Below are 26,606 nucleotides of genomic sequence, written 5' to 3'. Positions count from 1 at the left end.
GTAAGTCACACCTGTGATGGAGATCACAGGCTCCCTCCATTATCTGAGAGAGCCTTTGCCTTTTTAAAGCAAACATTTCGTCTCAGTCCCACCCAGGTCATCTGGAAAAATCTATAAAGGAGAGATTTTAAATCTCCCCAAAGGCATGACAGAATCAGCCCCTACTGTATCACTGACAGTTGCCACATGTTTGTTTCTGCACAGGGAATCAGGGAATGACCTGCACTGCCTTGTCAGGGCACAGTGCCAAGTGCTGTCAGGCACCCAGAGACACCCAATGACCCACCAGAAGCCTCGTGATGGAACTTGAAGCCTTCCAGCTGCGGGTAAGTGATGCTGTCGAACACCTTCAGCTCTGACCTCCCACAGGTTGTCAGCCACACCACCAGCCCAAGGAGCTCCTCTAGGTGGGGGTCCACTTCACTCTGGGTCAGCCCGTCATACCTGTGGGGACAGATGAGGCCAGCTCCCTGGACGTCTTGGACGGAGCAGCCAGGTTTGCTCATGGTGCTCCTTGCAGGGATACAGAGGCAATGGAAATCGCAGTGCTGGGCAAGACCCAAAAGGTCTCCACCAGTTCAGCACCAAAAGATACAGGGAGGGATAAAAGTCACTCTGTTTGCAAGCCTCAGCCCTTGATCTGAGGACGTGCAATTAGAATAAAGAGAAACCTGTGAAGAGCCACAGCATCGGCTCACCGGAAGGCTGCTTTCCGTGGCCAGACCCCCAGAAGTCATGAGCTTAGGGCACCAGCAGGGCAGAAGCACCCCCAAAATGAGGGATTTGATATTTCAGAATGGCAACAATACAGACATCATGGAAAGTAATTGGACTTTATTAGACTTCCTCATGCTTATTTCAAGAGTGAGTATTGTTTTTGTTTCTAATCCTCCCAGGGACTCTGGAAGGCAGGGTAGAGCTATCCCACCCAAGGGGCAAATTTGCTGGGTATGGATCCATCAGCTTCTACCAGTCATTGGTAGAGGGCTGGTCCTGGAGTTGTTGATCTATGGGCACTTCCAACCCCCAAGCATATAGGCAGAGCTGGTCACAGCCATCCCAGAAAGCCCTCCAACACAAGATGTGGATTCTGACAGGTGGCTGTTAGGCCAGCAAGCATGCAGGTGGTACATGCCACCAAATGGACTTGGTAAAAATATTATTGCAATCACCCATTGGTTTCCTAAAGAAGTAGCTCGAAACCTGGCTGTACGTTGATTTACTTTTGCAATAAAAGTCTCTCTGGCCATGCTCTATGGAGATTTGTATTTCAGAAGACATTCTGAGAAGCCCCAATATCTGTCTTTCTCCAAAGCACTGCAAATGATTGTGAGGACCTTGGCTTCCACCGTTTCTTCCCCACCAAGCACAGCCACTTACCGAAGTAACACTTTGAGTAGCAGAGGGTAGCCCTCCCCATTCTCAAACTCCAGGAACAGAGCAGAGGAGACGGGGTAGGAGTCCTTCACAAAGCCCAAGACGAGGCTCACTGCCTCGCTCAACTCGGGAGCAGGGAGAGTGTCTGCAAGCCTGGAGAGGTTCTGGAGGGAGATCTTGATGCAATCCATGGCTGCAGGAAGGAAACACACCCCTGCTGAATTCAAAGGCAATAGCTTTTCTTCAGTGGTCATTCCCTCCCCACCTGCCTTTACACTGTATATCAAGATGTGAATGAGAATTCATTCAAAACACTTTTCTGCTGGCTCTTGGATCAAGAAGAAGCCTCCTCCATGAGAAGTGTCATCCTGAGAGCCACACTCGAGGGCCCAGATGGAGAGCAGGTGAAACAGGAAGTGGAAGGGAGCCTCTAAGCCCTCTGCTCTTAATTCCCAGCACACAGGACAGTCCAGGCCCATTAATAACAAGATGCAAGACACCAGACCTGAGTGTCACAGAAGACCCTAAGGAAGCAATGCTGAGCAGAAACGAGCTTGATGAAAAGTGTAGGGAAGGATATATGAACATGTGGGAAGATGAAGGGCAAAAAGATGTTGTGTATCAGCTACTAAAGAATCCAGGGGGTTGGAGCCGGGAAGTGTGGTCCACAAGGGAGGGGGAGGAAGACAGGCCCCACTGGTATGTGGCCTGCTGTGGAACACACTGGTTACCCCAGAGCTGTGAGAAGCCAGGGAAAGAATGGAGTCAGCAGAGAGATGTCACTGGGTTTGCATTTGGGTGGATCACTGTTTTTAGGGCTCTTTCATTGGGGGAAGCCTCTTCTCAGTGCCAGGAAAGTCACACCAGTGGATCAGGAAAAGTGTCTACCAGAATTTGAGATAAGGCATTCTCAGTCCCTCACCTGCGAGGCCAAGGACAAGTTCCAAACTCTGCATGCCAGACAGGGCAGCACTGAGAGTTGTGGACACCAGGCTAGTCCTTACTCCCTGACCTTCTCCTCAGCCTATACGCCCATGGAAACTACTCATTCCCCTATGGCACAGTGCTTTTGTGGCCAGCTCCTCACTGCGGTGGCATTTTTCTTTTCCAGCTGAGAATAATGACCGCAGTGAGAGACCCCCGCCACCAAGGCAGGCAGCCTTTTCTCAGGGGTCTCTGACTCTAGTCTCTGAGGGGTGCCTGGGATGCTGAGCACCTCAGGCCCAGCTCAGCCCTGCACCATTACCACTGGGCCCTGGCTTCACTGGGAAATTTCAATCTTGAAACTGGGGATGAAGTTTCGTCCCAGGGTTCAATTACAGTAAGAGGGTGGGCTTGTACTTTCCCAGCTCTCACCAGCTGAGACTGTCTATTATAGGAGGCCCCAGAAAGAAGACAGGTCACAGGGCGAGTGTTTGTGGACAAGCAGGTCTAAGCACTTCAAATATGCCAACTCATCGAAGTGTCACAACAATCCATTGAGATCAACGGGATTATGATCTCCATTTTACAGATGAAAAAACTGAAGCACCCAAGCAGTTAAGTGCCCAAGGTCACTCAGCTAGGAGGACAGAGCTGGAGCCCACACCCCAGGCCATCTGGTTCCAGAATCTAAGTCCTTAACCCTTACACATGCTGCCCAGAGCAGAACCTAAGGCACTGGAATCAGGCATCTCCAGGGTTAATATTTGATTCTCTTCTTCACTAGCTGGGGAGCCTTGGCAAATTCTTCTATCACTCAATCTGTTTCCTCTGCTGGAAAATGGCATTAATTATCAACATGTATCTCAAAGAAGCAAATGAGGTAACATACAAATGAGCCCAGCACAGTGTCTGTTCAACAGCATGTGTGTAGTAAATGAGTTCCCCTTTCCCTCTCTCCTCCAGTAGAGCATCAAAATGAACAATAAAGACACTTTCATGAATGGACCCAAGCAATGTAGGGTCACCTACTAGGCATAGTTGGGCATCGGTGAAAATCCTGTTTGTTCATCACTATTTTGGTCCCTGGAATCTATACTGATGCTGCAAGGGCATCCCAAGGTCTTATTCTAGAAAGTGTGCCCACAGCCCAGCCCTGGTCTCCCAGGGTCATACCCTGCAGGTATTGGATGATGCTAAGGTTTTGGGCCTTGGAGATTGCCTTCAGCACACAGAAGGTGGGCTCCTTCCAAAAGGAGCAGCTGTGCTCCCGAAGACACGTCGTGGCAATCACAAGAGACTGGAGCTCGTTTCCAGAGAGAAGTCCCTCCAGACCCTGAGCCTCACCGCAAATGTTGAGCAACATCTGGAAAAAAAAAAGCCAAAGAGACTCTGGTTAGGAAGCCTCCTTCCTGTGATGAATTTGTTCCCCAATTTTCCATGTCTCAGCGGGAAGGATGGGGTCATATGTGGTCACCCTCTGCCCCAAACCAGGGAGATTCAATGCCATTTCCTCAGAAGGGCCTCCATTTATACTCTTGTCCTCATTTCCCAGCACATCTCTCACTTTTCCATCAGAGCACTTAAAAAATTGGACGCTGATCATTTATTCGCACGACTGATCTCCCCGTTTAACTTCTCTGTCTCTCTGTCATCTCTGTGAGAGACCGTGGGTCCGGCATAGTGACGAGCCCAAGAGGAGTTCTCTATATTTTGTGGAATGAAATAAGGAAACCCTGAGGAACTCTGATGTGGTATCACTGTGGCTCACATTGTCCATACATGGAGAGGACCAGGAAGACAGGGCTGTACTACTTCCCTGCAGAGCACATAGAAGCCACACAGTAAAGACTTAAGTACCCAGTACTGTGTCCTGGTCACCACTTAAAATATGATTTATGTGTGGGCAAATGACACCTAAATTTCTAACAGATGCAGCTTATGGACAACCCACCATAAGTGGAACCTGCCAGAACTTATGAGATACCCTCTGGTAAAGATGATTCTGGCCTGAAAATTGGTCTAAAATGGATGGGGATGTGGACGTGCATGTTCAGTGGACAGCTGCATCGGCAATCCCCAAATGGTCCGAAGTACCTGCTCTGTGCGAGACCCTGGCCAAGGCACAGAGATGAGTAAGCTACACAGTCCCCCCACCAGAGAGGCAGGAGGAGTCTTCTGGAGAATGCAGCATCCCAAAAGCTGAGAAAGCAGAACTTGTCAGTAAGGGCGCAGGGGAGAGAGGTGAGAAGTTATGTTAAAAGTCGCTGCTGGTCAGAGAGGATAGGAAAGATGGGTAATGACATGAGGACATAGCATGTGATGCTTAGTGGCCTGAGATGGCCTCTGAGAGGAGAGACGGAGGTGACCGCACAGAGAGGTTAAATGCCTTTCTGTGAGCAGACTCAGGAGCCAGGTTCCCAGGGTTCCAATCCCAGCCCCGACCCACCACCTCTGTGACCCTGGACTCATGTTTACTCACCGTACCTTAGATCACAAAACCACACACATCCTGTGGTGGAAGAGAGGGCTCGGGGAGGTGACAGATGTGAGGTTATGGCATAAGGGTGGGTACATAGCAAGTACTTAGAAAATGTTGGCTACAGTTCTGCAAGGGGGCTTAGCATGTTTGTTCTCAGAGGTGCAGGGGCCAGAGACAGGAGGTTCCAGATGTCCGGGAGGGTCGGCGGGACCTTAGAACACAGACTGGAGGACAAGGAGCTGGTGTGGCCAAGCGGGGGAGGAGGAGCACACCGTCCTGGGAGAGAACAAGGGCAATACAAGGATACAGCGAGATGGAGAGAAACTCCATCTTCCAAATGCGTGGGGTTCCCTGGCATTTGCAGAGCCTGGGGGAAAAAGGTGATCTGGACCCTCCAGGAGAATAGAGGAGAGAGATGAAAGGGGGTTGGAGAAGCAGAGCTCGGTCTCGGCCCAAGGGAGTCCAGCCCTCCTCCCACTCACCTGCACAAACATCCTCTGAACTTGAACATCACTCTCAAAAAGCTCATTCTTTCCCAGAGGAAAGACAAAGAAGAGGTAAAGGCACTGGAGGAGCAGGGCTGGGAGCCCCGATTCGGCAACTCTGCCCAGCGTCTCCTGCAAGCGAAGAGCAGACGTGACCCAGGGCCGCAGAGCCAGGCAGAGCACGGCTCCAGACCCAGACCAGAGAGGTCAGCCAGTGCGGCTGTTTTAGCCACGAACGCGGGGAAGTCACTTCCTCTCTCTGGGCGACGCATTCTCAGTTAAGAATGGAGGCAATCATAGGGCCCACTGGGTTGGCTGTGAAGATTAAGTTGATATAAAGTGTGTATTATGTGCTCGATAAACATTATATCTTTTACACAGTAGACAGATGATAGGAAGGAAGGAAAGGAGGGAGGGCAGGAGGGTGGAACTGGTGCAGAGCAGAAATCAAGGGCTTTCCTGGCAATCATACCTCTGATTTTGGTAGGTTTCCTCCTGATGAGGGAACTGGAAACTCAGTAGGGAAGAGGTGGTTGAGAACAAGTACAAGCAACTGAATTAAGGACATGCTCAGGGCCCTGTCCATCCCTTCGTCCAGATTTAAGACCTCATCATGACCAAAACAGCCCTATAGGTGAGGACCAATAATCCAGAGAGCCACACCACAGCTAAACAGCCCCAGGGCTGCCAGACAGAGAGGAGACAGGGAGTTGGCAGAGAGGGACCAGCCTGAGTGTGAAGCTTCCCAGGGCCTTTCTTCACAGGCTGTGCCTGCAGCTGCACCAGGATTACTGTGGCTGTAGCCTCTACATGCGTGTGTGCACACATACATGACCGTGAGACAGCGCATGCGTGGTTATTAAAAAGTATATTGTCCATGCAATTTCCCACCCGACTGACTAATCTCACAGACATGGTGGGTAAATTAGAAAAGAGAAAAGAAGAATGTACAGCCTGGACCAGCAGCAGGAGTGTAATGCAGGCCACTAGTCCCTAAAAGCTTCCACTGCAGGTAATGTCTGCCCCCATACTGGACATGTGGCCCTGCATGACTGCACTCAGGGTGGCTCTCCCTGTCCTCCAAACTGCACTGCCTCCCCAGAAAGCCAACTGCTTACTCTCTCACTACTTTGGGGGCAGACTCCTCGCAGCAGAAAACAAGGCTTTAGGTTACTTTTTACTCTTCAGACTGAAAACAGTTCTTCTCCAGGGGCTGAAAAGCCCCCACCCTGTGCTCCGGGCCACTGTCCCTGATGGTGGTCCAGGCAGTTTACATGGAAGAAAAGTCAGATGGTCCTCCCACTGGTGAACAACTGTTTGCTGTGCTCCTCTCTCACCTCCTGGCACTGTCTTCAAATGCCTGTCTGATGCCTCTGTTCACCATTAGACAGAGGGCAGCCACCACCCCAGCCTGGTTCCCTGCTGTTCCTAGTCTGGGCACCAGGAGGCTCACAGTGGGCAGCCTCGCTAGATGGAGGAGCCTCTGGGCCTGCCCTGCACAGGGCCTCGGCCACTGCTGCTGATGGCCACAGCTCCCAGGGACTGCTTCTGCCTGAGAGGACACCAGTCATTGGCAAACCACTCAAGGTCCCTGCTTCATGGTGGGAGGCCGTGACTGCAGCCTGCAGGATGGGGCCTGCAGGATGGGAAGGGAAGGAGGAGCGGTCGCTTTCGTCTCTGGGGAGACACGGGGCAGGTGCCTACAGGCCTTGCTCCTTTAGTGTGAATTTAGCCGGAGGTAGTAAAGAGCAGTGGCTCAGAGCACAGAGTCAGACAGACTGCAGCTACATATCACGGGCGAACCTGATTTCTAGTCACCAGCGCAGCATCGCTGTAATCTGACTCGTAGGGTTTGGGGAGGATTAATTAGTACAATGCGTGGGATGCACCCAGCCTCACCCTGACACGCAGGAAATATAGTCCATACACGTCCGTCATTTTTGATCCTCACACTGACCCTAGAATGGAGGCATTATTATCCCCAATTTTAGAATTAACAACACAACAGAGATGCAAAGAGGTCAAGTTATTTGCTCAAGGTTACACACAGCTTGTCAACTGAAAAGGCGGGATGTGAATATGAATTTCAGACTCTGAAGTCCACGTTCTATATCCGAGGGGAAGTAGGGAAGGAAAAATGATAAATCAGTTTCATGAAAATAAAGACACCCTTGAGACATGCCACTGCCCTGAGCTGGGACGTCCCTCTGTACACAGGTGAGAAGCACCCAGGCTGGGCCACTGGGGCCTGGAACTTACCGAATCTGTCCCCGTGAGCACGTACACTGACTTCAGGAGCAGGTAGCCATCCTGCTCTGCATCGGCATCTCCCTTCCACCACAGCAACTGCCCAGCTGCCACCCGTGCTTGCTCTGGCGAGAGTGTGGGGGAGGGGAGAAAGGGTCACCAGCAGGGCAGTGTGGTGGCCTGGTCACCCAGCTTCCCTCCACGTGGGCCCCTCTCTCCATGAGATGTGCCTTAGCGTCTTTAGGGAACTTCTGCCTCTTGCCCTCCCAACAATGACACCTGCATCTGTACCAAACATTTCACTCTCTGCCACATGAATCTCCTTGGAGGATAGCCTTTATCATACCACCCTCCCTGTTCAACAACCATCAATGGCTCCCTATTGCTAAATAATAACAACAAGCTCCTCGGCAATTGGACTTGCCACAATCCAGTGTCTTTTCCCCACTTCCTGTATCACACTGCCCCTTTTGTCACAGGGATTCCTGCAATCTACACCATGCTCAAGCCGTTCCTTCCCCCTGGAATTCCCTCCTGCCCTCAGTCTCATAGCCCAGCCTCTGGGGTCCAGCTCCCTGAGTGGAAGGATGCAAGTCAGGAGACCTGCAGCAGGAAACATGCTTGGCTTTGGTTTCTGTGTGTCTGTGTGTGTATGTATGTGTGTGTGTGTGTGTGTCCCTCCCAGGAGCAGCAGAGTTTCCCAAGTCCCTCTTCTCTTCCCTCTTTTAGCCTTTTCCTTTGTTCTCCAGGGTATTCAGTGGCAGAACCTGGCCTTCCGTGTGCTTTCGAAGTCACTACTCTAACTCCTCTAGAAAGCAGAGAGGGGCTTAGCCGGAGGCCTGGGAGGGGTCTACAGAGCTGTTTCGCTTACGGTGAAGCTCTCCAGGACCTCTCTTCTCTCACCTGCAGGCTTTCCCACCAGTGCCTTCTGTATCTCCTGGGCAAGTTGGTTGGAAACGTCTTCAGCCAGCCTTTGGAGACTGGGAAAGCAGATGATCCCCACGGAGTGTTCCCAGGCCTGAAGCGCAACATGCAGGATTCGCTCAGAGATGTCAAAGCTACAAAGCAAGGCATCAGAATCACCTCCTTCCCTCCCTGCCAGCCCAAACCAGTGGCTCAACTCGCTTGAGCCAGGTGCAACCAAAGGCCACTGAATCACCTACCCTCCAGCTTCCACTGTCTCCCTACCCTAGTGCCTATGAATTCTTCAACTTCCTGCTGAGCTCCAGACACCTCCAACTGGCCCCTGGACGTCTCCCCTGAACTCGTGCTCCTGAAACATCAAACACACATAACTGAATCCACTGCCTTCCCCCCAGACCTGCTGCCTCCTGCCTCAGTGAATGTCCCTACCAGGCACCCACCTGCCCTAGTGGGAAATTCCAAGAGTGATTCTCTACATCCCGCGTCCCTCCCCTTCCTCACCATCAGTTGCTGTGTCTCACTGATTCTCCTCTTACACACTTGTCAAACCTCATGCAGATATCTTAGTTTTAGTCATGCAAGTATTTCCTTCAGATAAATTCTAAAAAGGATTAATTTAATCCTACAATTAATTTAATTGTAGGATTAAAAATGTGGGATTTTCAATTAAAAGAGTGGGTTTTTTTTCTCTTTTTAGTGATTTGGTACCTATTACTAACTACTAACTCACTCTCCAGAAACAATTTACCAGATTAGCCTCCAAGGGCTCCATGGAAAAGGGCTGATTTCTCTCCACCCATGCCAACGTCAAGCACTATGGTCTATGGTGCTTTTTCATCTTAAATGAGAAAACTTGTAGAAGAAAAAATATCTCATTTCAATTGCAATCTTTGGATAACTAGAGTGGATGAATGCTTTTCATGCCTCTTGAATTGTCCATTTTTACTCTTGGCCTATTATCCTATTGGAGTTTTCACTATTTTCTTATTTATTTCAAAAATCTCTTTATATATAAAAATCGTTAACCATTGGTCTATAATACTATCTCGATTTTTTCGAATTTGTCATTTCATCTTTAAATTTGGTATTGTTTGGTTTTGCTGTACAGAAATCTGAAATTCCTATGAAATGAAATTTCTCAGTCCATTCCTTTGCTTTCTGGATTTAGTTACAAGCTTAGGAAATCCTTTCCGAGTCCAAGTTGCTGTCATTGTTTTTAATCTCCTATTTCTTTTTAATTTCCTTAAAATCCTTTCTTATCTGTCCCTTTAATCTCTATCCCATCTGCTCATCATTTTCCTCAGACTTTTTCCCCTTATTGTTTAGGATACTGTTTAATAGAAGTCTTTTACAGTTCTGCTTGGGATGCCAGACTCTTTTCAAAATTTCCTCCCAGTCTCCGTAGTAATCCTATCCCTAGATCTGCTTCTCACGCAGAGCCTTTTCCCTCTGTTCTCCCTTCTTGTCACAGGCTGAGTACAGAGTGGAGTGACTGTCCTCGGCCCCAGACTTGAGTTCCTGGCAATTCCTGATCCCAGGTTCCCACCAGGAAGGTAAGCTGCTGTGCCAATTAGTGGCCTCTATGAAATGTAATTTTGCTGCACTCCTGACTCCTGCTCCCACTCACCAGCCTTATTAAATTATGTTCCTGCCCAGAGGCCTGGCCAAGTTTTTTTAAGCTGAGATCCTCCTTTAGAAGGGGTGAGAAACACATAAAATTTCCAAAGGGAAATCATTTTCAATATGTTTCCTTGCAATAGATACTACCTACATTGTTTAAAAGTAAAAACCTTTAAAACTCTTCTCTATGTGAAAAGACACCATACACAAAATGAGGAGGCAAACCACAGATGGGGAGAAAATATCTGCGATGCATATAACTGACAAAGGACTGGTATTTAGACTCCTATAAATTAATAAGAAAAAAATCTGATTTTTAAAAAATGGGCAAATGAAACAAGTAACTTATTGAAAGATAAATGGCAAATTACTAATAATCAGGAAAATGCAAACTATAACTGCAAGGAGATATTTTATACTTTTCTGCTTAGTAAAAATGAAAAATCTGCCAATATCAAATGTGGGTGAAGGTGAGGAACGATGAAACCCCCATACTCTATGATGGAGTGTCACTTAGAAGAACCTCTTTGAAGAAGCATTTAACGTAATCCAATAAAGTTAAAGGGGCACACATCCAAAAACCCACCAATTCCAATCTTTGGTTTAGTCCCTAGAGAAATGCACACATGCACAAGGTGACGTTAACAAGAAATATTCATGTAGCGTTATTTTTGATTGGGAAAAACAACGTTCATCAATAGGATAATGAATGAATAATTTGTGACATATCTATATAAAGATATCATATAGAACTGAAAAAGAAAAATAGAGCTGTATCAATATGGATAAATCCCCAAAATAGAATGTTGTGGAAAAAGCAAATTGTAACAGCATATTACAGTATGAGTCTACAAAAACCTGTGAGACTATACATAAATTACACAATAATATTACTTATGGTTATAAAAATACACCCATATTACTGTATAATTTACATATAGTCTCACAGGTATTTTAGAATGATACTGTAATATACTTCTGTAACTTGCTGTCTCTCTATATATCATTTCCCACAGGGCATGATAATTCAGCAGGTTGGGAGTTACCATTGGAGGAGGGTGGAAGTGGAATGAGTTCTAGAATTCATGCACAGGTGGCTTTAGTTTATCTGAAATGCTTCATTTCTTTTATATGGGTGGTGAGTACTTGGGTATTTTGATTTGAACAAAACCTTGTATCTGAAACACTTAAACATTTTCTGCCCTATAAACGAACATAGTCGCACCTTTCCTTTGTAAATAAAAAAGCAGTACATCAGAACTTTGCTAGAACTACAAAAATACTAGGTGAATGTTAAATACTATTATACATGGTAGACCTTCACCAAATATTTGATAAGCAAACACATGACTATGAGACCCACAGTGTGCAGAACGATGGCCGAATGTGTTGCGGAGCGCTGGTTTTGTGCCAAATGCTGGGCCAAGCACTGACATGCATTGTTTCCACTAATCTGCATAGGGATTGGGATTATTATTATTCCCACTTTACAGAAGCAGAGGCTGAGCCATAGGGTAATCCTAGAGAACCAGTTAAACAGCAGAGTAAAGAGCTGAGTTATCTCACACATACACAAGTAGCATATGCATGTCTAAGAAATGTATGGCTACCACCTGGAAACCAGCTATCACCTGGAAAGGTTAATCTCTGGAGAGATAAAGTCAGTCCTTCTGGCTGGGAATTTCAGTGGTAACATTATTTCCCTCCCCAGGACTGATATCATATCTGCTATGATATCTTCCTAACAAATTCCTGTGCCTCCTCCCTGCAGTGGCAAACCCCTCAAAGACCAATTTGCAGGGAGTTGACTCAGAGGCATGGAGATCATCTTTGAGCAGTGGGACTCCAGTAGGCATTCTGCAATAAAGCAAATCGGGCCACTGTGAGTTGAACAGTAATTGTACGCTCAGCCAGATTCTCCCAAGGCTCACACTCCTTCCTGGGACCAAGATGGCTACTTCTGGAGGCCCCATTAACTCTTTCAGGCCACTGGGGTGCTGTTTGATGCACAGAGGCAATCATTTACTGAATGCTACCGTGGAGACCCCAAAGAGTTACGGCAGCTTTTGAAAGGAACTAATTTTTTTCCCAAACTGGGATTTTCACGCTGGGAGAATATTGTTCAATATTTTTAAAAACTTTTATTTACTTTTATTCTCTAAACTGCACCATCATGCCTCGTGGCTGTCCCCTCACATGGAAGAAAGAGAAAGAAAATGATGCTCTGGTCTCCAGAGCATAAGGAAGACAGAAGCTCTAGAGGAGATGGGAGAAAACCCCAGCTTTGAATGACAGAGAATCTGGTTAGTTTTCAAGTGTGACTGCAGTATTACTATTTCTTCATTGCCTCAGAGTTTGGTGGTTTGACCTTTAAGTGAACTCAAAACATTTCAGAGACTTTACATGAGTTTCCCCTGATAATGTGACACAATTGATTCTCTCCTTTGTAAACAGAAAAAAAAAAAAAAGTGATGCATCAAAACTTTACTAACATAACACAAATATTGTTCCCCTGAGGAGGGAATAAACCATACTGCAGGCCCCACTCTGAAGTGGGTTAGAGTCAGGGATGGACAAGAAGGGGTATTTACCATCACCATCCCCTCTGGATACCACACTTGGAAATAACTGTTGGTCATCCCTATTATTATATTTAATGTTACTTCTCTCTCTTCCATAGTCAGTTGGGTCCATGCTGGGTTTGTATGAGAATAATTGACCACACCCAATGGTATAAACTCTGTACCACTGGCCAGGCAGTTAGCCTACGAGTAGCTATACACACCTGTGTACATGCACATGTACACACACACACACACACAAATACACTCATCTCCAAGTACAACTGATTTAGTGTTAATTCTAATCCCTCCACACTAGGAAATAAATGGATTCCTGTCCATGTTACCTACTGTTCTGATTATCTATTGCTGTATAACAAACTGGACCCAAATTGAGTGGCTTAAAATAACAGCAATCATTTATTTTTCTCACGGATCTGCAATTTGGGCAGGGCTCAGCAGGAACAGCTTTCCTCTGCTTCACCTGGGGCAGCGGACAGGGGCTAAGAGATCCATTTGCAACATGGCACACTCACATGGCTGGCCAGTTGTGCTGACTTTCAGCAGCAAGTGCAGCTGCAAGGTCAGTGGGTTTGGTTTCTCTCCACATAGGCTTTTACTCGGGGCTGCTTGGGCTTCCTCACAACATGGAAGCAGGGTTCTAAGTATGAGTATTTCAAGTGACAGAGAGAGGCTACAAGTCTCTTGAGGCCTGAGCCCAGAAATATCATTTTTGCCCTATTCCATTAGTCAAGCCATCACAAACCCATCCAGATTCAAGGGGAGGGGACATAGATGTCACCTCTTGAAGGGAGCAGTGTGAACCCATCCGCAGTATCTCTAACCTACCACATCCACAGATTCCCTTTTTTTCCCATGTAGCCCCACCCCCCAGGTTGTCTGTCCCAGACAGTGAGGAATTTTACACTAATTTCTAAGGATTCCCTGTCTCGCTGCCTGCTTTCTCTCAAAGTACATATTCTAAGAACAATCTTCAACCGCTACATCTGTAGCTCTAGTTTTCTCCGTCTATTATTACCCAATATCTCTATGCAACGAGAGGACCCAAGTGGTCCCCTTTCCCCCAAAGCAAACTCAGCTGAAGGCCAACAGGACCTACCCATGCTTGCTAGCAGAATGCCTTCTTCTCTTGGTGTAAGATCTTATGATAGGGAAGGGTTCTAGAAAGACCAAAGCCCAAGGCTCTTGGCAGAGAAAGAGTAGCAGTCAATTGAATCCTTCCTGCAAGCACTGCTCTGCACTCTGGTTACTTCAGAGTGGTTACTCTGAAGTCATTGGCTTTGTGCTGCTTCCTGTGTGATGCAATAAAACCTCCTCCTTGTCTGCAACATCCTGGAGTCAGCTAAACAAACAGCACATGTGCAGGGGGTGGCATCCTTTTTGTATGAAAGGGGACATAGGTACGAGCCAGGCAGAGCCATCGCACAGTGAGTCATGAGATAGGGAAAGAAACCAGATGTGCTCCGTCCTATGGACCTCAGCACTGCCCGAGGGAACGCAATGGTTAACAACATGAGCCTGGGTGGACTGCCCAGGTTAAGTTCTGCTCCCCACTAACAGCTGGCTGACCTTGGCCAAGTTATGCAACATCTCTAAACCTCCCTTTCCTCATTTATAAAGCTGGGATAAAAATAGCACCTACTTCACAGGGTTATTATAAGGGCTTGTAAGCATGGAACAAAATGCCTGGCTTAGTTAATTAGAGCTTGGTGAATATTACTACCTATCATCAGTGAAAGTAACCACTTGCCCTGGCTTTGGCCTAGGAAAGGGAGTGATGGAGCTTGGTAGAGGAGGAGAGCCTGCAGATCCCAGTGAGAACTTCATTTCTGACTCATCCCCTCAGGGCAGCTCCCTGCTGGGATACCAGTGCCCTGAGACTTCTTATCACCAAGACAGTCACCAAAATGTTGAGTGGGTTTACTCCTTAACAACTGCAGTGTTTCTTCAACTTGGGAGGCAGTGGGGCTAGAATTTACTATAGAACCAACCAAGCCCCTCTTTGTATTTGCCTCATAGTAGATGCAGATTTATGTATAAACAATGACAGGATAAGGGAGAAGTTCATCCCCTGCTGTGTGTTTGGAGGTATCAGACATTAATCGGCCACATGCCATGGGAGACGGCATGACTTTTTTTAAAGCCCTGATATTTCTAAGGGGTTCTCTGCAGACAACCTTGAAGAGTTCTGTTTCATGGGTATAAAATTCAGAACAGAGTGGTTACAAGCTTGACTTCCAACACAGGGACTTGTATTCCAATGGCTGTCCTCAGTCTTCATCTACAGCTCAGATTTTATCTGCACTACAACCCCCCAAAACCTCCCACCTTCCCCATGTTCCTTTCTGCTACCAGCTCTTAATTAAGAAGCCTGAGGGCTGTGGTTCTGGCAGGGCTTATTAGTCAGAACTTAATAAGAACAACAGGTTTGTAAACGTATAGGACTTAATAAAAGATATAGATTTTAAGAAAATGATGAAAAGCCTGTAATAATCTGCCTCTACAGGGTTCATCAGAGGTGGGCTCCAGGGATCCAAAACATAGCAGATTTTGTCAGCAGTTTGGGGAATCGTGGTGACAGGATCTCAAACTGCACATGTGCAGTCAGTTTCCAGGAGGTTGGTGGAAAGGTGATGGGGATCATGTCTGCTTTCCATGTGCTGTGGACTTTACAATCCTCATCTGATCTCACCCTCACAGTCTCCCAGCAAATTGGTATTGATTCCACTTTACAGATGAGGAAACTGAGGCTCAGTAACATTTAGTAGCTTGCTCAAGGATGCACAGCTAATAAGCAATGGAGCTGGGACTGGAGCCCTACTGTTTGACTCTAAAGCCCATGTATTCAGCAATAGGGCTGTTGTTCCTCCTTTTACCAGGACAGGGTTTGGGAAACATGGACCAATACCAAGGTTCAGTTATAATAGGAACAGCTTGCTATCCATGAGGTCAATGCCTACAGGGTCAGATAACATAAATGAGTGATATGGGTTGGGTGAAAGATATTAGGGAGTGGGGGACTAGGGTAAACTGAGAGACCAAGACCATCTTCTGTTTAAAAGAGGTGCCCCCAACCATCTCCATCCAATTATCAGTATTACAGCTACAAATATTTTCAAGAGAAATCTGAAGTCTAAGTCTCACCTGAAAAGTTTCCACTTTGAAAAAATGGCACTAATTCATTTTTAACCCCTACAAGCCAAACAGAACACATTCTGGGTGCTAGTCAGTTATCCTCTGCTCTGGACAGATGCAGGTAAAACCTCTATCTGTCGTCCTTACTTTCATAGCACCAGGCCCTAGAACAGAGTATAGGAGCTCAATAAATATTTGTACAACAAATGAATGAATTCTCAAATCAACAATCTGTAGAGAGGCAAGGAAATATCAAGCCCTGGCTCTCAGATGCAGAGTCCTTTCATCAGAGCTAGGGCTGCCCAGAGGGGTGGAAAAGATACAGTGCAGTGGCTGGACCCCATATGCCTTCCCAGTGATTTGGGGGGGAGGGGGCAATGCTCACATTTTTCCTTTTATAAGGCAGATTTGATCTGAGAACTGGGTGAGACAAAGCTACCTCCCAGAAGCTGGGGTCATTAGAGCAGGGATGGCTGGGAAGGAGAAACCTGGCCCTCTCTCCTTATCTAGTTCCTCTTTTCCAGTATGTTCCCCATGCCCCAGTTATCCAATCTGTGAAATGGGTTGGATGGAGTATCCGAATCTGAAACATGGAGAAAATCAATGAATTCACGGACAATAAGTTACTTGGCAATTTTTTACAGAAAGGCATGCTTAAGTATTCCATGCATCCTATAAATATGATCCCAAGAAAATTCTGAGTCATCTTTGGAAATCTTTAAGTATTCCTGGTTAATAAGTGAGATGAAACATATTAACAAAGGGGTTTCCCAATAAAAACCTGCAAAGCCTCCATCTGTTCTAGTTTACTTTCCAATGTGAAAAGTATCTCATATTCTCTGTACTTTGAATGTAGGTACATGGTTTTTGTACTAATAACCCAAAATCAATAGTCAAGCAAAAACTAAGTCTTCATAAAAAGACGCATTTCCAGCTCTACAATTAGACTTCAATATTTTCAGCTATAAGGCAGACCTCACTGGCAGGAGCTTTATTCCAAGACAATAAAGGAAATCCCTTGTACCCAAACTGTCACCAGCTGCCACTAGTCAGAGTGCCAGCCCAGTGGACAGGCTGGACTTCTCTTGTGTGTCTGCAACCAGGGGAGGGAGCACTGCTTTGCTGCTCCCATGGATTACACCTCAGTTTGCATTCTTGGCACAATTTATGTTCCGGCTCTCCCAGGCCCTGGTGTTGGCATTACTGGTGTTTGAGGTTACCAGCCACCCTGCCACTCACATGTCAGGACACAGATGCCCTTCTAGCTCCCGAAGGTGCAGGTTTCTCCTCTGGCTCCCAAGCTGGGATTGAAAATATCATTGTTAAACAATATCATTTTTTTAAACTAAAGAGACAATGGTACTCAAGAGCCAACTGTCCATCATTTCCAAGCCCATCCTCACCCTGGAGATGAGTCTTGCTTGCTATCTTTATTAAATAGCACAACACTCTCCTCTAAGCAACCAGTCAGAGACTACTTGTGATGATATTAAAACTACTGACTCCAGCTTCCAATCATCCCAGAAGTGTCCCCAGAGTGCTGTATCATCTTTTTACAGTTTCAAAAATGAGAACACCAACCTTTAGGAATAGTGGGAGAAGATTCAACAGGCTCTTCTGATGTTCAGCTGGGCTCCTGGGAGCCAACTGCTGGTATTCCAGAAACTTCCTTTCTAGCATCTCCCAGAGGGCAGTGGGGCCAGGGGTCTGCCCTCCTGGTGGGAAATCAGGCTGAGCAGCATCAGGCTGGCCTTTATTTTCAGAACCTGGATCCTCAGCTCTGTCTTCAGCCTCTGAGACCTCTTTTGCCTCCATGCCTCAGCAAAGCAGATCTGAATTCAGAGCAAAAAAGAAAAATGAACAGTCCTGTCACAACACTTTCTGATGAAACTGATTGTGGGACAAGGTACCATCCTCATTCAGTCCAGTTCCTGTTGCAGATGGTTCCTCTAAGAATCTGAAACTGACTAAAATAAGGAACGCTTCTGAAAAAAGAGATTCCAATTTAGATGTGACTCATATTGACAATCTAACGTTTGCCAGGCACCGTCCTGGGCTCTCTACACAGACTCTCTCACGAAAGAGATGGGTTTTCCTATTTTTTCTATGTAAGTAAGGAAACTGACTGAACCAACAGGCACCAGGGTAGTGAGACATGCAGTTGCAATGCAAGCCTTTAACACCAAAGCCTGTTTTTTGATTACTTGACACTGCTTCTCTTTAAAAAGGCTGAGTAAATAGAACAGACGTGTAAATGTCCCACCAATATTTGTAGAGGCATGTAATTCTGTATCTTCTATTTTAACTTCCTTCTACCACATGAGATGAAAAGGATGTAAGTTCATTCTCAGCAACATTTGCTTCACACTCAATATTTTTAGAGGAATTTGTCCTCAAAATGACTCTTTAAACCCCCAAGTTAACTTAAAAGGACTTCTCTGTTAGTGCACACAAAAGTAATGTGTACGAGCCGGGGACCCAGGGTCAGTAGGCGTGAGGATAGGGACATACACCATGAAACTGGCCAAAGCCTGATTTACCAGATAGGTAACCTTGAGAAGGTACCTTTATTTGTGTCCTTGACTTTTCAATTGTCATACTCTGTAGCCACGTCAGGACTGACTCACAGAACAGCAAAGGTTTGCCTGTTGTTTTTTTGTCAGGAGTGCAAGAAACTCCCAGCAGGGACCAGAGTGTCCAGGTTCCCTGAAAGAAGCCTTCCCAGGCCACGATGTCACCACATAGGTGTCCATCCCGGCATGCTGCCAGCAACCGAGAGCCACCAGTCAAGGGACAGCAAACAGACAGATCGACACGGAGGTGGGTCTCCCGGTGTTTTGCCCTGCGCTAAGCAGCTGTGGAGGTGTGTCATGCTTTATTTTTAGCCCAAACACACTCCCCTTGCAGGCTAGAATGGGAGTTAACTAAGGGTCACGTGGCCAGATGAGTCCTCCCTCTTTGGAACATTCTCACCCTTTAGGTACAAAACTCCATGAGTCCCTGGCTCTTCTTCTATCACACATGCTTATTGCTCTCAGACTTCATTTGCAGAAGTCACTTTCTTATACAAAAGCCATGTATGTTCAGCATTGAAAATTGGGAAGAAAAGAAAATATCAGGAAGAATATCAAGGCCTATATCCAGAAAAATGACTGTTGATATTCAGGCTTTTATCTACGAATAGACTGTTCAATAATATTGTTGAAGCAAACTTTTTATCTGTACTTTTGATTTTTTTGGTTGGTTGTCTGGGACTTGGTGCGGGTTTATTTGTTTCCGTTTTGAGGTTGACCCTCAGGGACAGGTGGCGGGGTGCCTCACATCTCTCAGTCTCAGCATGGTCTCTTTCCTGACCAGGACCAGGTTCTTCTCTGGCGCTGATGGTTTATTCATTCTTCCCTTGGCTTTTCATCCCCCAGCCCCGTCTTCCCCACCCCACCCAGCCCCCCTGCTTGATAGCACGAGTCCTCATAAAACATGGCACGGGAACATGATTTCTGGATGCACCATTTTAAGTTCCCCGAACGGCCTTCTGCATCTTTTCTCAGCTTTACTGTCTCACTCAACATTACGACCTCAGACCCAAGCACGTGGCTCTGTATTCGTCAACCTCATTTCTTCTGACCGCTGCTCCGTGTTACACAGTGGGCATCACGTGCCTATTTGATTTGTTTGCTCCGCAGTAGATGGTCAGATTGCCTGAGACTCCTCAGACTGCCCTCCATCCTGTCCTGGACATTCCCACGAGACTCCCCTCATGGGGCTGCATGTGACTGACTCTGGCTATAAACACCAGAGCGGGAGTGCTGAGTCAAGGGTGTATGTCTCTCAGTTCAACCAAGTACCATCAACTCAGATGCCTCCAGAAAGCTGGCACCAGGCCACACTCCCCCCACAGGCTCCTCTACCATCTTCTCTATACCCCTGCTTAACATCACATTGCTTTCTAATGTTTGCTGATCTGATTGAAGTAAAGTGATCCCTCATTTTTTTTTTTTTTTTGGCTGCATTGGGTCTTCGTTGCTGTGTGCAGGCTTTCTCTAGTTGCAGTGAGCAGGGGCTGCTCTTCGTTGTGGTGCATGGGCTTCTCACTGCAGTGGCTTCTCTTGTTGCAGAGCGCGGGCTGTAGGCACGCGGGCTTCAGTAGTTGTGGCACATGAGCTCAGTAGTTGTGGCTCACGGGCTCTAGAGTGCAGGCTCAGTAGTTGTGGCGCACGAGCTTAGTTGCTCCGCGGCATGTGGGATCTTCCCGGACCAGGGCTCAAACCCGTGTCCCCTGCATTGGCAGGCGGATTCTTAACCACTGCACCACCAGGGAAGTCCTGATCCCTCATTTTAATTTGCTTCTCTCTCACTTACTAATGAGTCTGAGCCTCTCTTCATATGACTCATACATAGCCTTTTGGATTTCCTCTTCTGAAAAATGATTACTCATAACCTTTGCTTATTTGTCCTTGCCTATCTTTTTCCTGTTGCTTTGAGCGAGTATATTTTAGAAACTGACCCCTTGTTGCATTTAAAATCGCTAATACCTTCTCTCAATCCATTGTTTCCCTCATAAATTAGTTCATAACTTTTTTTATGTCACAGAAAAGTATTGTGAATATTTTCCATGTTGTTAAAGATCCTCTGCATCTTCATTTTTAATGGTGTGTGGTGGCTGTAGAACCATGCTGATCCTTTATTTAAGTAATCCCCTACATTTAGGCATTTAAGTCATTTCCAATGCTTCACTACTATAAACAACACTGTGACGATAGACCTCGTGTCTAAGCCTTTCCATATATTCATGATTAAATACCAGATTGCAATACATTCCTAAAAGGAAATTAGCTTGGTCTAAAGAGAGGTAAAAATGTTAGGCTCTGGACACGTATTTCCAAACAGCTTCTCCCGAAACACCTCATCAATGTACAGTCTTCTTTCAAGCATGTACCGGAGTCCATACTTCCTTCGTTACCATTTTTTAATTCTTGCTGATTTAATGGGTAAAAAGCAATGGCATCTAACAGGCACATGAGAAGATGCTCACCATCGCTAATCATCATGGAAATGCAAATCAAATCCACAAATGAGGTATCACCTCACACCTGTCAGAATGGCTGTCATCAAAAAGAAGCCAATAACAAGTGTTGGCCTGGATGTGGAGAAAAGTGAACCTCGTAGACTGTTGGTGGAAATGTAAATTGGTGCAGCCACTGTGGAAAACAGTATGGCGGTTTCTCAAAAAACTAAAAATAGAACTGCCTTATGACCCAGCAATTCCACTCCTGGGTATATATATCCAAAAAAAAAAAACCCACTAATTCAAAAAGATACATGCACCCCAATGTTCATAGCAGCATCATTTACAGTTGCCAAGATATGGAAGCAACCTAAGTGTCCATCAACGGATGAATGGATAAAGAAGATATATATATACACAATGGAATACTACTCAGCCATAAATAAAGAATGAAAATTTGGCATTTGCAGCAACATGGATGGACTTGGAGGGAATTGTGCTAAGTGAAGTAAGTCAGACAGAAAAAGACAAATCCTGTATGATATCACTTATATGTAGAATCTAAAAAATAAAACAAATTAGTGAATGTAACAAAAAAGAAGCAGACTCACAGATACGGAGAACAAACTAGTGGTTACCAGTGGGGACAGGAAAGAGGGAAGGGCAATATAGGGGTAGGGGAGTAAGAGGTACAAACTATTAGGTATAAAATAAGCTACAAGGATATATTGTACAAGACGGGGAAAATAGCCAATATTTTGTAAGAACTATAAATGGAGTATGACCTTTAAAAATTGTGAATCACTCTATTGTACACCCGTAACATATAATTTTTAAAATTTTTTACTTAGAAAAAAAAACAATGGCCTCTTTGTTGTATCTCACTACGTATTTTGTTGGATGCGTTTCTGTCTGTCTGCTGCTCAGTGTCCTTCCAGACTCCCCACAACAGTTTTCTCGTTTCAGACAGATGCCACATGTCCTCATTTCAAAAGTTTACTGTAGAAGACCTCAGCTATTCCCCAGCATTAATTACTCCCGAGAGCCACATATCCACTAAATGTTAGTTCTGTGCAAGAAGACCACTGTACCTTTATCAGGGGTTGGCACAGAGTAGATGCTCAATAAACTGTTACCATATACATGAATAAATGAATGAATGAACCTATATGCTGATGGCACCCAAATCTCTCACTATATATAGCCCAGACTCCTCTTCTCAATAAGTTCTTTTTCTACTTGGATTCTCCCCAGACTCTGAAAGTCATTATGTCTCAGCCAGACCGACATTCCCATCATCAATAGAGCCAGCCCAAGTCCAGCACGGACATCCCAACACACAGGATGGTGGCTGGAGCCAAGCTAAGCTTGTTTCTATCACATAAAAGTCATTTTGGGGCTATCCCAGCAGGTGCTACTAACCGATTCATTCAATAAAATGAATCAGAGGGCCTGCTAACACACCACGTTTCTAGGAGAAGCAGGTGAGAAGACAAAGTGAGTGTTGGGACACAAGATGCGAAAATGTGTTCCTAGGGAACACAGCTGGACGCTCAGGGGAAATATCAGAGCCCCTCAGATCTCCTCTGAAGTTAAGAAGCCATGTTTACTGAAGTGAGACGCTTGAATCATGTTCCCTTGAAAAGACAGATTTTTGAAAAACAAGAATTTCTAACAAAATGGGATCTGTGCATCCCGTGGAGAAGTTGTATGTCTCAGATGTCAAGCTGTGGCCATCCCCTCTCCTGTCCTGTAGGCCTGCTTCGGTTTTGTTTGTAAAAGGAAGGACGTGGGGAGTAGCCTCTCAGGGCTGCATAAAGAATGGCAAGAAGAAACCATTCTAATTCACTCGTTATCAAAAGTGTCTTCTTACCTCTGTAAACAGGTGCAGGCACCAGCACAGACTCTGGAGCCAGGCTGTTCCAGTTTGAATCCAACGGGCTTAGACCAAGTGACAAAACCTGTCCCAGCCTCAGTGTCCTCCTTTGTGAAATGGGCTAATAATGGGACCCCTCAGGGAATAAAGTCAGTGCTCTGGGACGGCATTTATTGGAGCCTCCTTTGTACGGGCATTTACCTGCATCCCTTCACTTAATCTTCCTTCCATCCAACAATGTCAAATCTATCAGCCTTTGTCTGCAGATGGTACTAAGGCTCGGAGCAGAGAAGTGACCTGCCCAGGGTACCATTGTGAGGCGGTAGCCAAAGTAGAGTCTACCCTGGGTCTGTAGACAGCACTGCACACCGGAGGCTGAACTCAAAAAAGGGCTTGCTTGGTGCCCAGGCAAGAAGGAGGGGCTTAGCCAGGTACCACACTAAAAGTGTTTTGGATAAGTAGAAGTTTGGGGAGGGGTGAAGGGAAAGATGGCCTTGGCAGGATGAGAGGTCTGGAGGCTGCTAGGGGTTCCAGGGGTGTCCAGGGGAAGACAAGGCCCTGCTCTGTGCCGGCAAGCTGTTTCCCAGTTTGGGTCAGGCTCAGGGCATGTGGCACGTAGCCCAGTTTAGTCATGGCTCCTCCGCATGCCCAACCAGGCCGACTAGAGGCCCTGCCTTTCTGCAGCCTGGACACAGGAGCGAGAGACTGGCAGCTGTGCAGGTACCTGCCCACTCACTCAGCCCCCGGGCAGAGGGGAGCTGCAGGCCAGAATGGGAGTCACAGGACTGGAGTCCAGTCCCAGCTTGGCTGCTGTACTGCCTTAACCAAGTTACTTCCCCTCTCTGAGTCTAACTTTCTTCTCATTGAAACGGCCCTGGTGATCTCAGTTCCACCCTCTGGGCTTTACACACTGACCACAGAAGAGATGCAGGCCAGTGAGTCAGTGCAGAATGGCTGGAGAGGTGCCTGAGTGGACTGAGAGCCTGTGGGTTGTGTGTGGTGAGGGGTGCGGACCAGGTGCTCCCCTGTCTGTGCACTGTGCGCTGGGAGCCAGGTGACAAGTCTGCAGGGACCTGAGAAGGGGGATTCCCTATGACCTCTGGGGCACTAGGGTTGGAAGTGGCTATGCGGGCCCCCGGGGTTGGGGATCACTGCCCATCCTCTCTCCCCCAACCCACCTATCCTGCACAGATCCATAGCATCGTCCAAACTCTGCTTTGTAATATCTCAGAAGCAAAACATCCAGGCCATCCCGCTCACAGCTGCTGCACTGGAGGGCGACATCTGGAGCCTGAAGAATCAGCTGGGTTACAGATGTTCGGGCGCTAAACCCACATTTGATTGACCGTCTCATCCCTGACTTCCTGTGGGGTGATCTGCCAATGGGTAAGAGTCTCAGGATATGAGATGTGATTTAGCAGCCCTTGGGGCTAAGATGCAAGGAAGCTATTCTGGAGGAAACGGAGCAAGAAGTTATGTGGAGCCACCCTCCAACGGGGCAGGTCAGAGGAAACCTGGGACTCAGTGCATTCTGTGGGGAAGCTCAGACCTAGTGACAAAGAGTTGCTATGATAAAATTCAAGATTGAAGTCCCCCCGTTTTCTTGTCTGCGTATATGACTGTCACCCTTTCTGGATTGTACACACCCAGTGCAGAGGCATACCTATTTGCCATCTGTATCACAGGCATGGTCCCCAGGCCCAGGAGCTGGTGGAGCCTCTAAACCAGATGATACAGAACAGAAGAGCAACTTCCCATGTATGGCTGTAAATGACCTGTTTTCCTTTCCATTCAAAAGTCAGTTCCTCGCTGTATGTCAGCAGATCCAAATGCTCTTCTCCTGTGTCAGTTCTCTCAGAAAAAAAATAACAAACCGATCTTCTTCCAAAAACATGTGCAAGGTGGGGCTCGGCCTTGCTTCCTTCTTCCGCACCATTACACACTAACAAGAGAGCTTACAAGTTAAAAGTTTAAAAAAAGCAAGTGAAAAGGGGGAGGGGTGGGCGGAAGTTGCAATAATGTGGATGCTCTGTTCACTCCACAGCCTACTGTAGTTAATCAGAAGCACGGAGGGGACAAGAACATTAGCAGTAGAGAAATGTAGATTAAAGCCACACTGAGATACCAGGACACACCTATTAGAGTGTCTTTTAAAAACAAACAAAATCCAGGGCTTCCCTGGTGGCGCAGTGGTTGAGAGTCCGCCTGCCAATGCAGGGGACACGGGTTCGTGCCCCGGTCCAGGTGGATCCCACATGCCGCAGAGCGGCTGGGCCCGTGAGCCATGGCCGCTGAGCCTGCGCGTCTGGAGCCTGTGCTCCGCAACGGGAGAGGCCACAGCAGTGAGAGGCCCACGTACCGCAAAAAAAAAAAAAAAAAAAAATCCATTAGTGCTAACAAGGATGCATAGCAACCACACTGTCACTCTCGCTGCTATGAATGCAAGTGGTGCGGCCACTTTGGAGGACGGTTTGGCAACTTCTGAGGAAGTTAAACGTATACCCAACCATTACCTTCCAGGGTATTTACCCTAGAGAAGTAAAAACTTAATGTTCATATAAAAACCTATACATGAACGTTTATAGTAGATCTATTCATAGCTGCCCAAACCTGGAAACAACCCAAATATTTGTCAAGGCGTGAATGAAACAACAAACAGGTATCTCCATACACTGGGATGCTTCTCTGCAGTAAAAAGGAACACACTGCTGACCCACGGCAACCCGGATGGGTCTCGAAGCCCTTATGCCGAGTGACAGGAGCCAATCTCAGAAGGCTACGTACTGCCTTACCCCATTTACATGACATTCTGGAAAAGGCAAAATTATAGGGACAGAAAATAGATTGGTGGTTGCCAGGGACTTCAGGTAGGAGGGTGGCTCCAAAGGGCAAAGGGGTGGTAGAAATGTTGTGTATCTGGACCGTGGTGGTGGTCACACAACTGTGTACGTGTGCCCAAAGGGCACACTAAGAAGGGTAAAATATTCTGCCTGTAAATCACATGTCAATCAACCTGACAGAAAAAACCAAACTTACCGAGGCGCAGAGAGCGCCAATGGAGAAGCTAGAGGCTAAGGGTTTAGTCCCTTCACCTGTTTCTGCCCAGCACCAAAGGGTTACACCCACGCGTTTAATTGTATAATAACTCCACTTGCTGAAAGCTTACTTTACTATGGCTCTGCATCCTAATCTCTGTATCGTCTCTCCTTATCTTCACACAACACCCCGTGAGGGTGCAAACAAACAGGGGCAGTATTTTACAGGTGCTGAAAGCTAGGCTCAGAGAGGGTCAGTCACTTCCGCAGATGGCCACGTTGCACGTTCTGTGTCTGACTGCAAAGCCAACGTGCTCCTCCTTAAGCTCACCCCCTCCTTCCTCGGAAGGTCACTGGTTGGGGCCAGGATCAAATCTCCTGTGAACAGAAGCCACACTCAGATAGGGGCTCACTTGGAGGCCCTCCCAGGCCTCAGTCTCCATGTTGGTCAAGGGTGGAGGCTGCACCCCAAGCTCCCATCCACTTTTCCATCCAATTAAAAATACTATACAGTTGACCCCTGAATAACGTGGGGAAAATCCCCGTGTAACTTATAGTCGGCCCTCCATATCCGTGGTTCAGCATTGTGGATCCAACTAACCATAGATGGTGTAGTATTTACACTGAAAAAATCCACATATAAGTGGACCCACACAGTTCAAACCCATGTTTTTCAAGCATCGACTGTATTTATTAAATGATCATTTGGTCAAATTGGCTGAAATAATAGACAAGATGGCTCAATTATAAAAAGTAAAAGGATACCCCTCACAAAAGAGTCAAAAAATGCTTGTATGCCCATGTTTATAAGCATGATTATTTACAATAGCAAAAAGGTGGAAACGACCCTTGCTGTCTGTGGAGGGGCAAGAGGAGAAACAGCAGAGCTTGGGTCAGAACCGCAGGAGGAGCTCTCT

General features: G+C 46.7%; 1 protein-coding gene across 5 annotated transcripts in view; it reads right to left on the bottom strand.

Annotated features, from left to right (window-relative positions):
* The window catches only part of WDFY4 (WDFY family member 4), a 278,500-nt gene that overhangs the window by 241,665 nt on the left and 10,229 nt on the right, over positions 1 to 26,606 (bottom strand). For all 5 annotated transcript variants that reach the window (XM_089897807.1, XM_089897809.1, XM_089897805.1 and 2 more), the window contains exons 2-8: positions 17,355 to 17,605; positions 8,416 to 8,530; positions 7,525 to 7,637; positions 5,263 to 5,397; positions 3,475 to 3,664; positions 1,381 to 1,570; positions 287 to 444 (exon numbers count right to left, since the gene is read on the bottom strand). In XM_089897807.1, the coding sequence (XP_089753933.1) occupies positions 287 to 444; positions 1,381 to 1,570; positions 3,475 to 3,664; positions 5,263 to 5,397; positions 7,525 to 7,637; positions 8,416 to 8,530; positions 17,355 to 17,588 (1,135 nt within the window). In that variant the 5' untranslated portion in view covers positions 17,589 to 17,605. The remainder of the gene's footprint in view (positions 1 to 286; positions 445 to 1,380; positions 1,571 to 3,474; positions 3,665 to 5,262; positions 5,398 to 7,524; positions 7,638 to 8,415; positions 8,531 to 17,354; positions 17,606 to 26,606) is intronic.

Source organism: Delphinapterus leucas, chromosome 16, assembly GCF_059928025.1.
Source record: "Delphinapterus leucas isolate spDelLeu-1000000601 "Yukka" chromosome 16, BTC_Dleu_Yukka2, whole genome shotgun sequence".
Lineage (NCBI taxonomy): Eukaryota > Metazoa > Chordata > Mammalia > Artiodactyla > Monodontidae > Delphinapterus > Delphinapterus leucas.
Note: the sequence above shows the minus strand (reverse complement) of the source record. Positions and strands in the feature narration are given on the sequence as shown.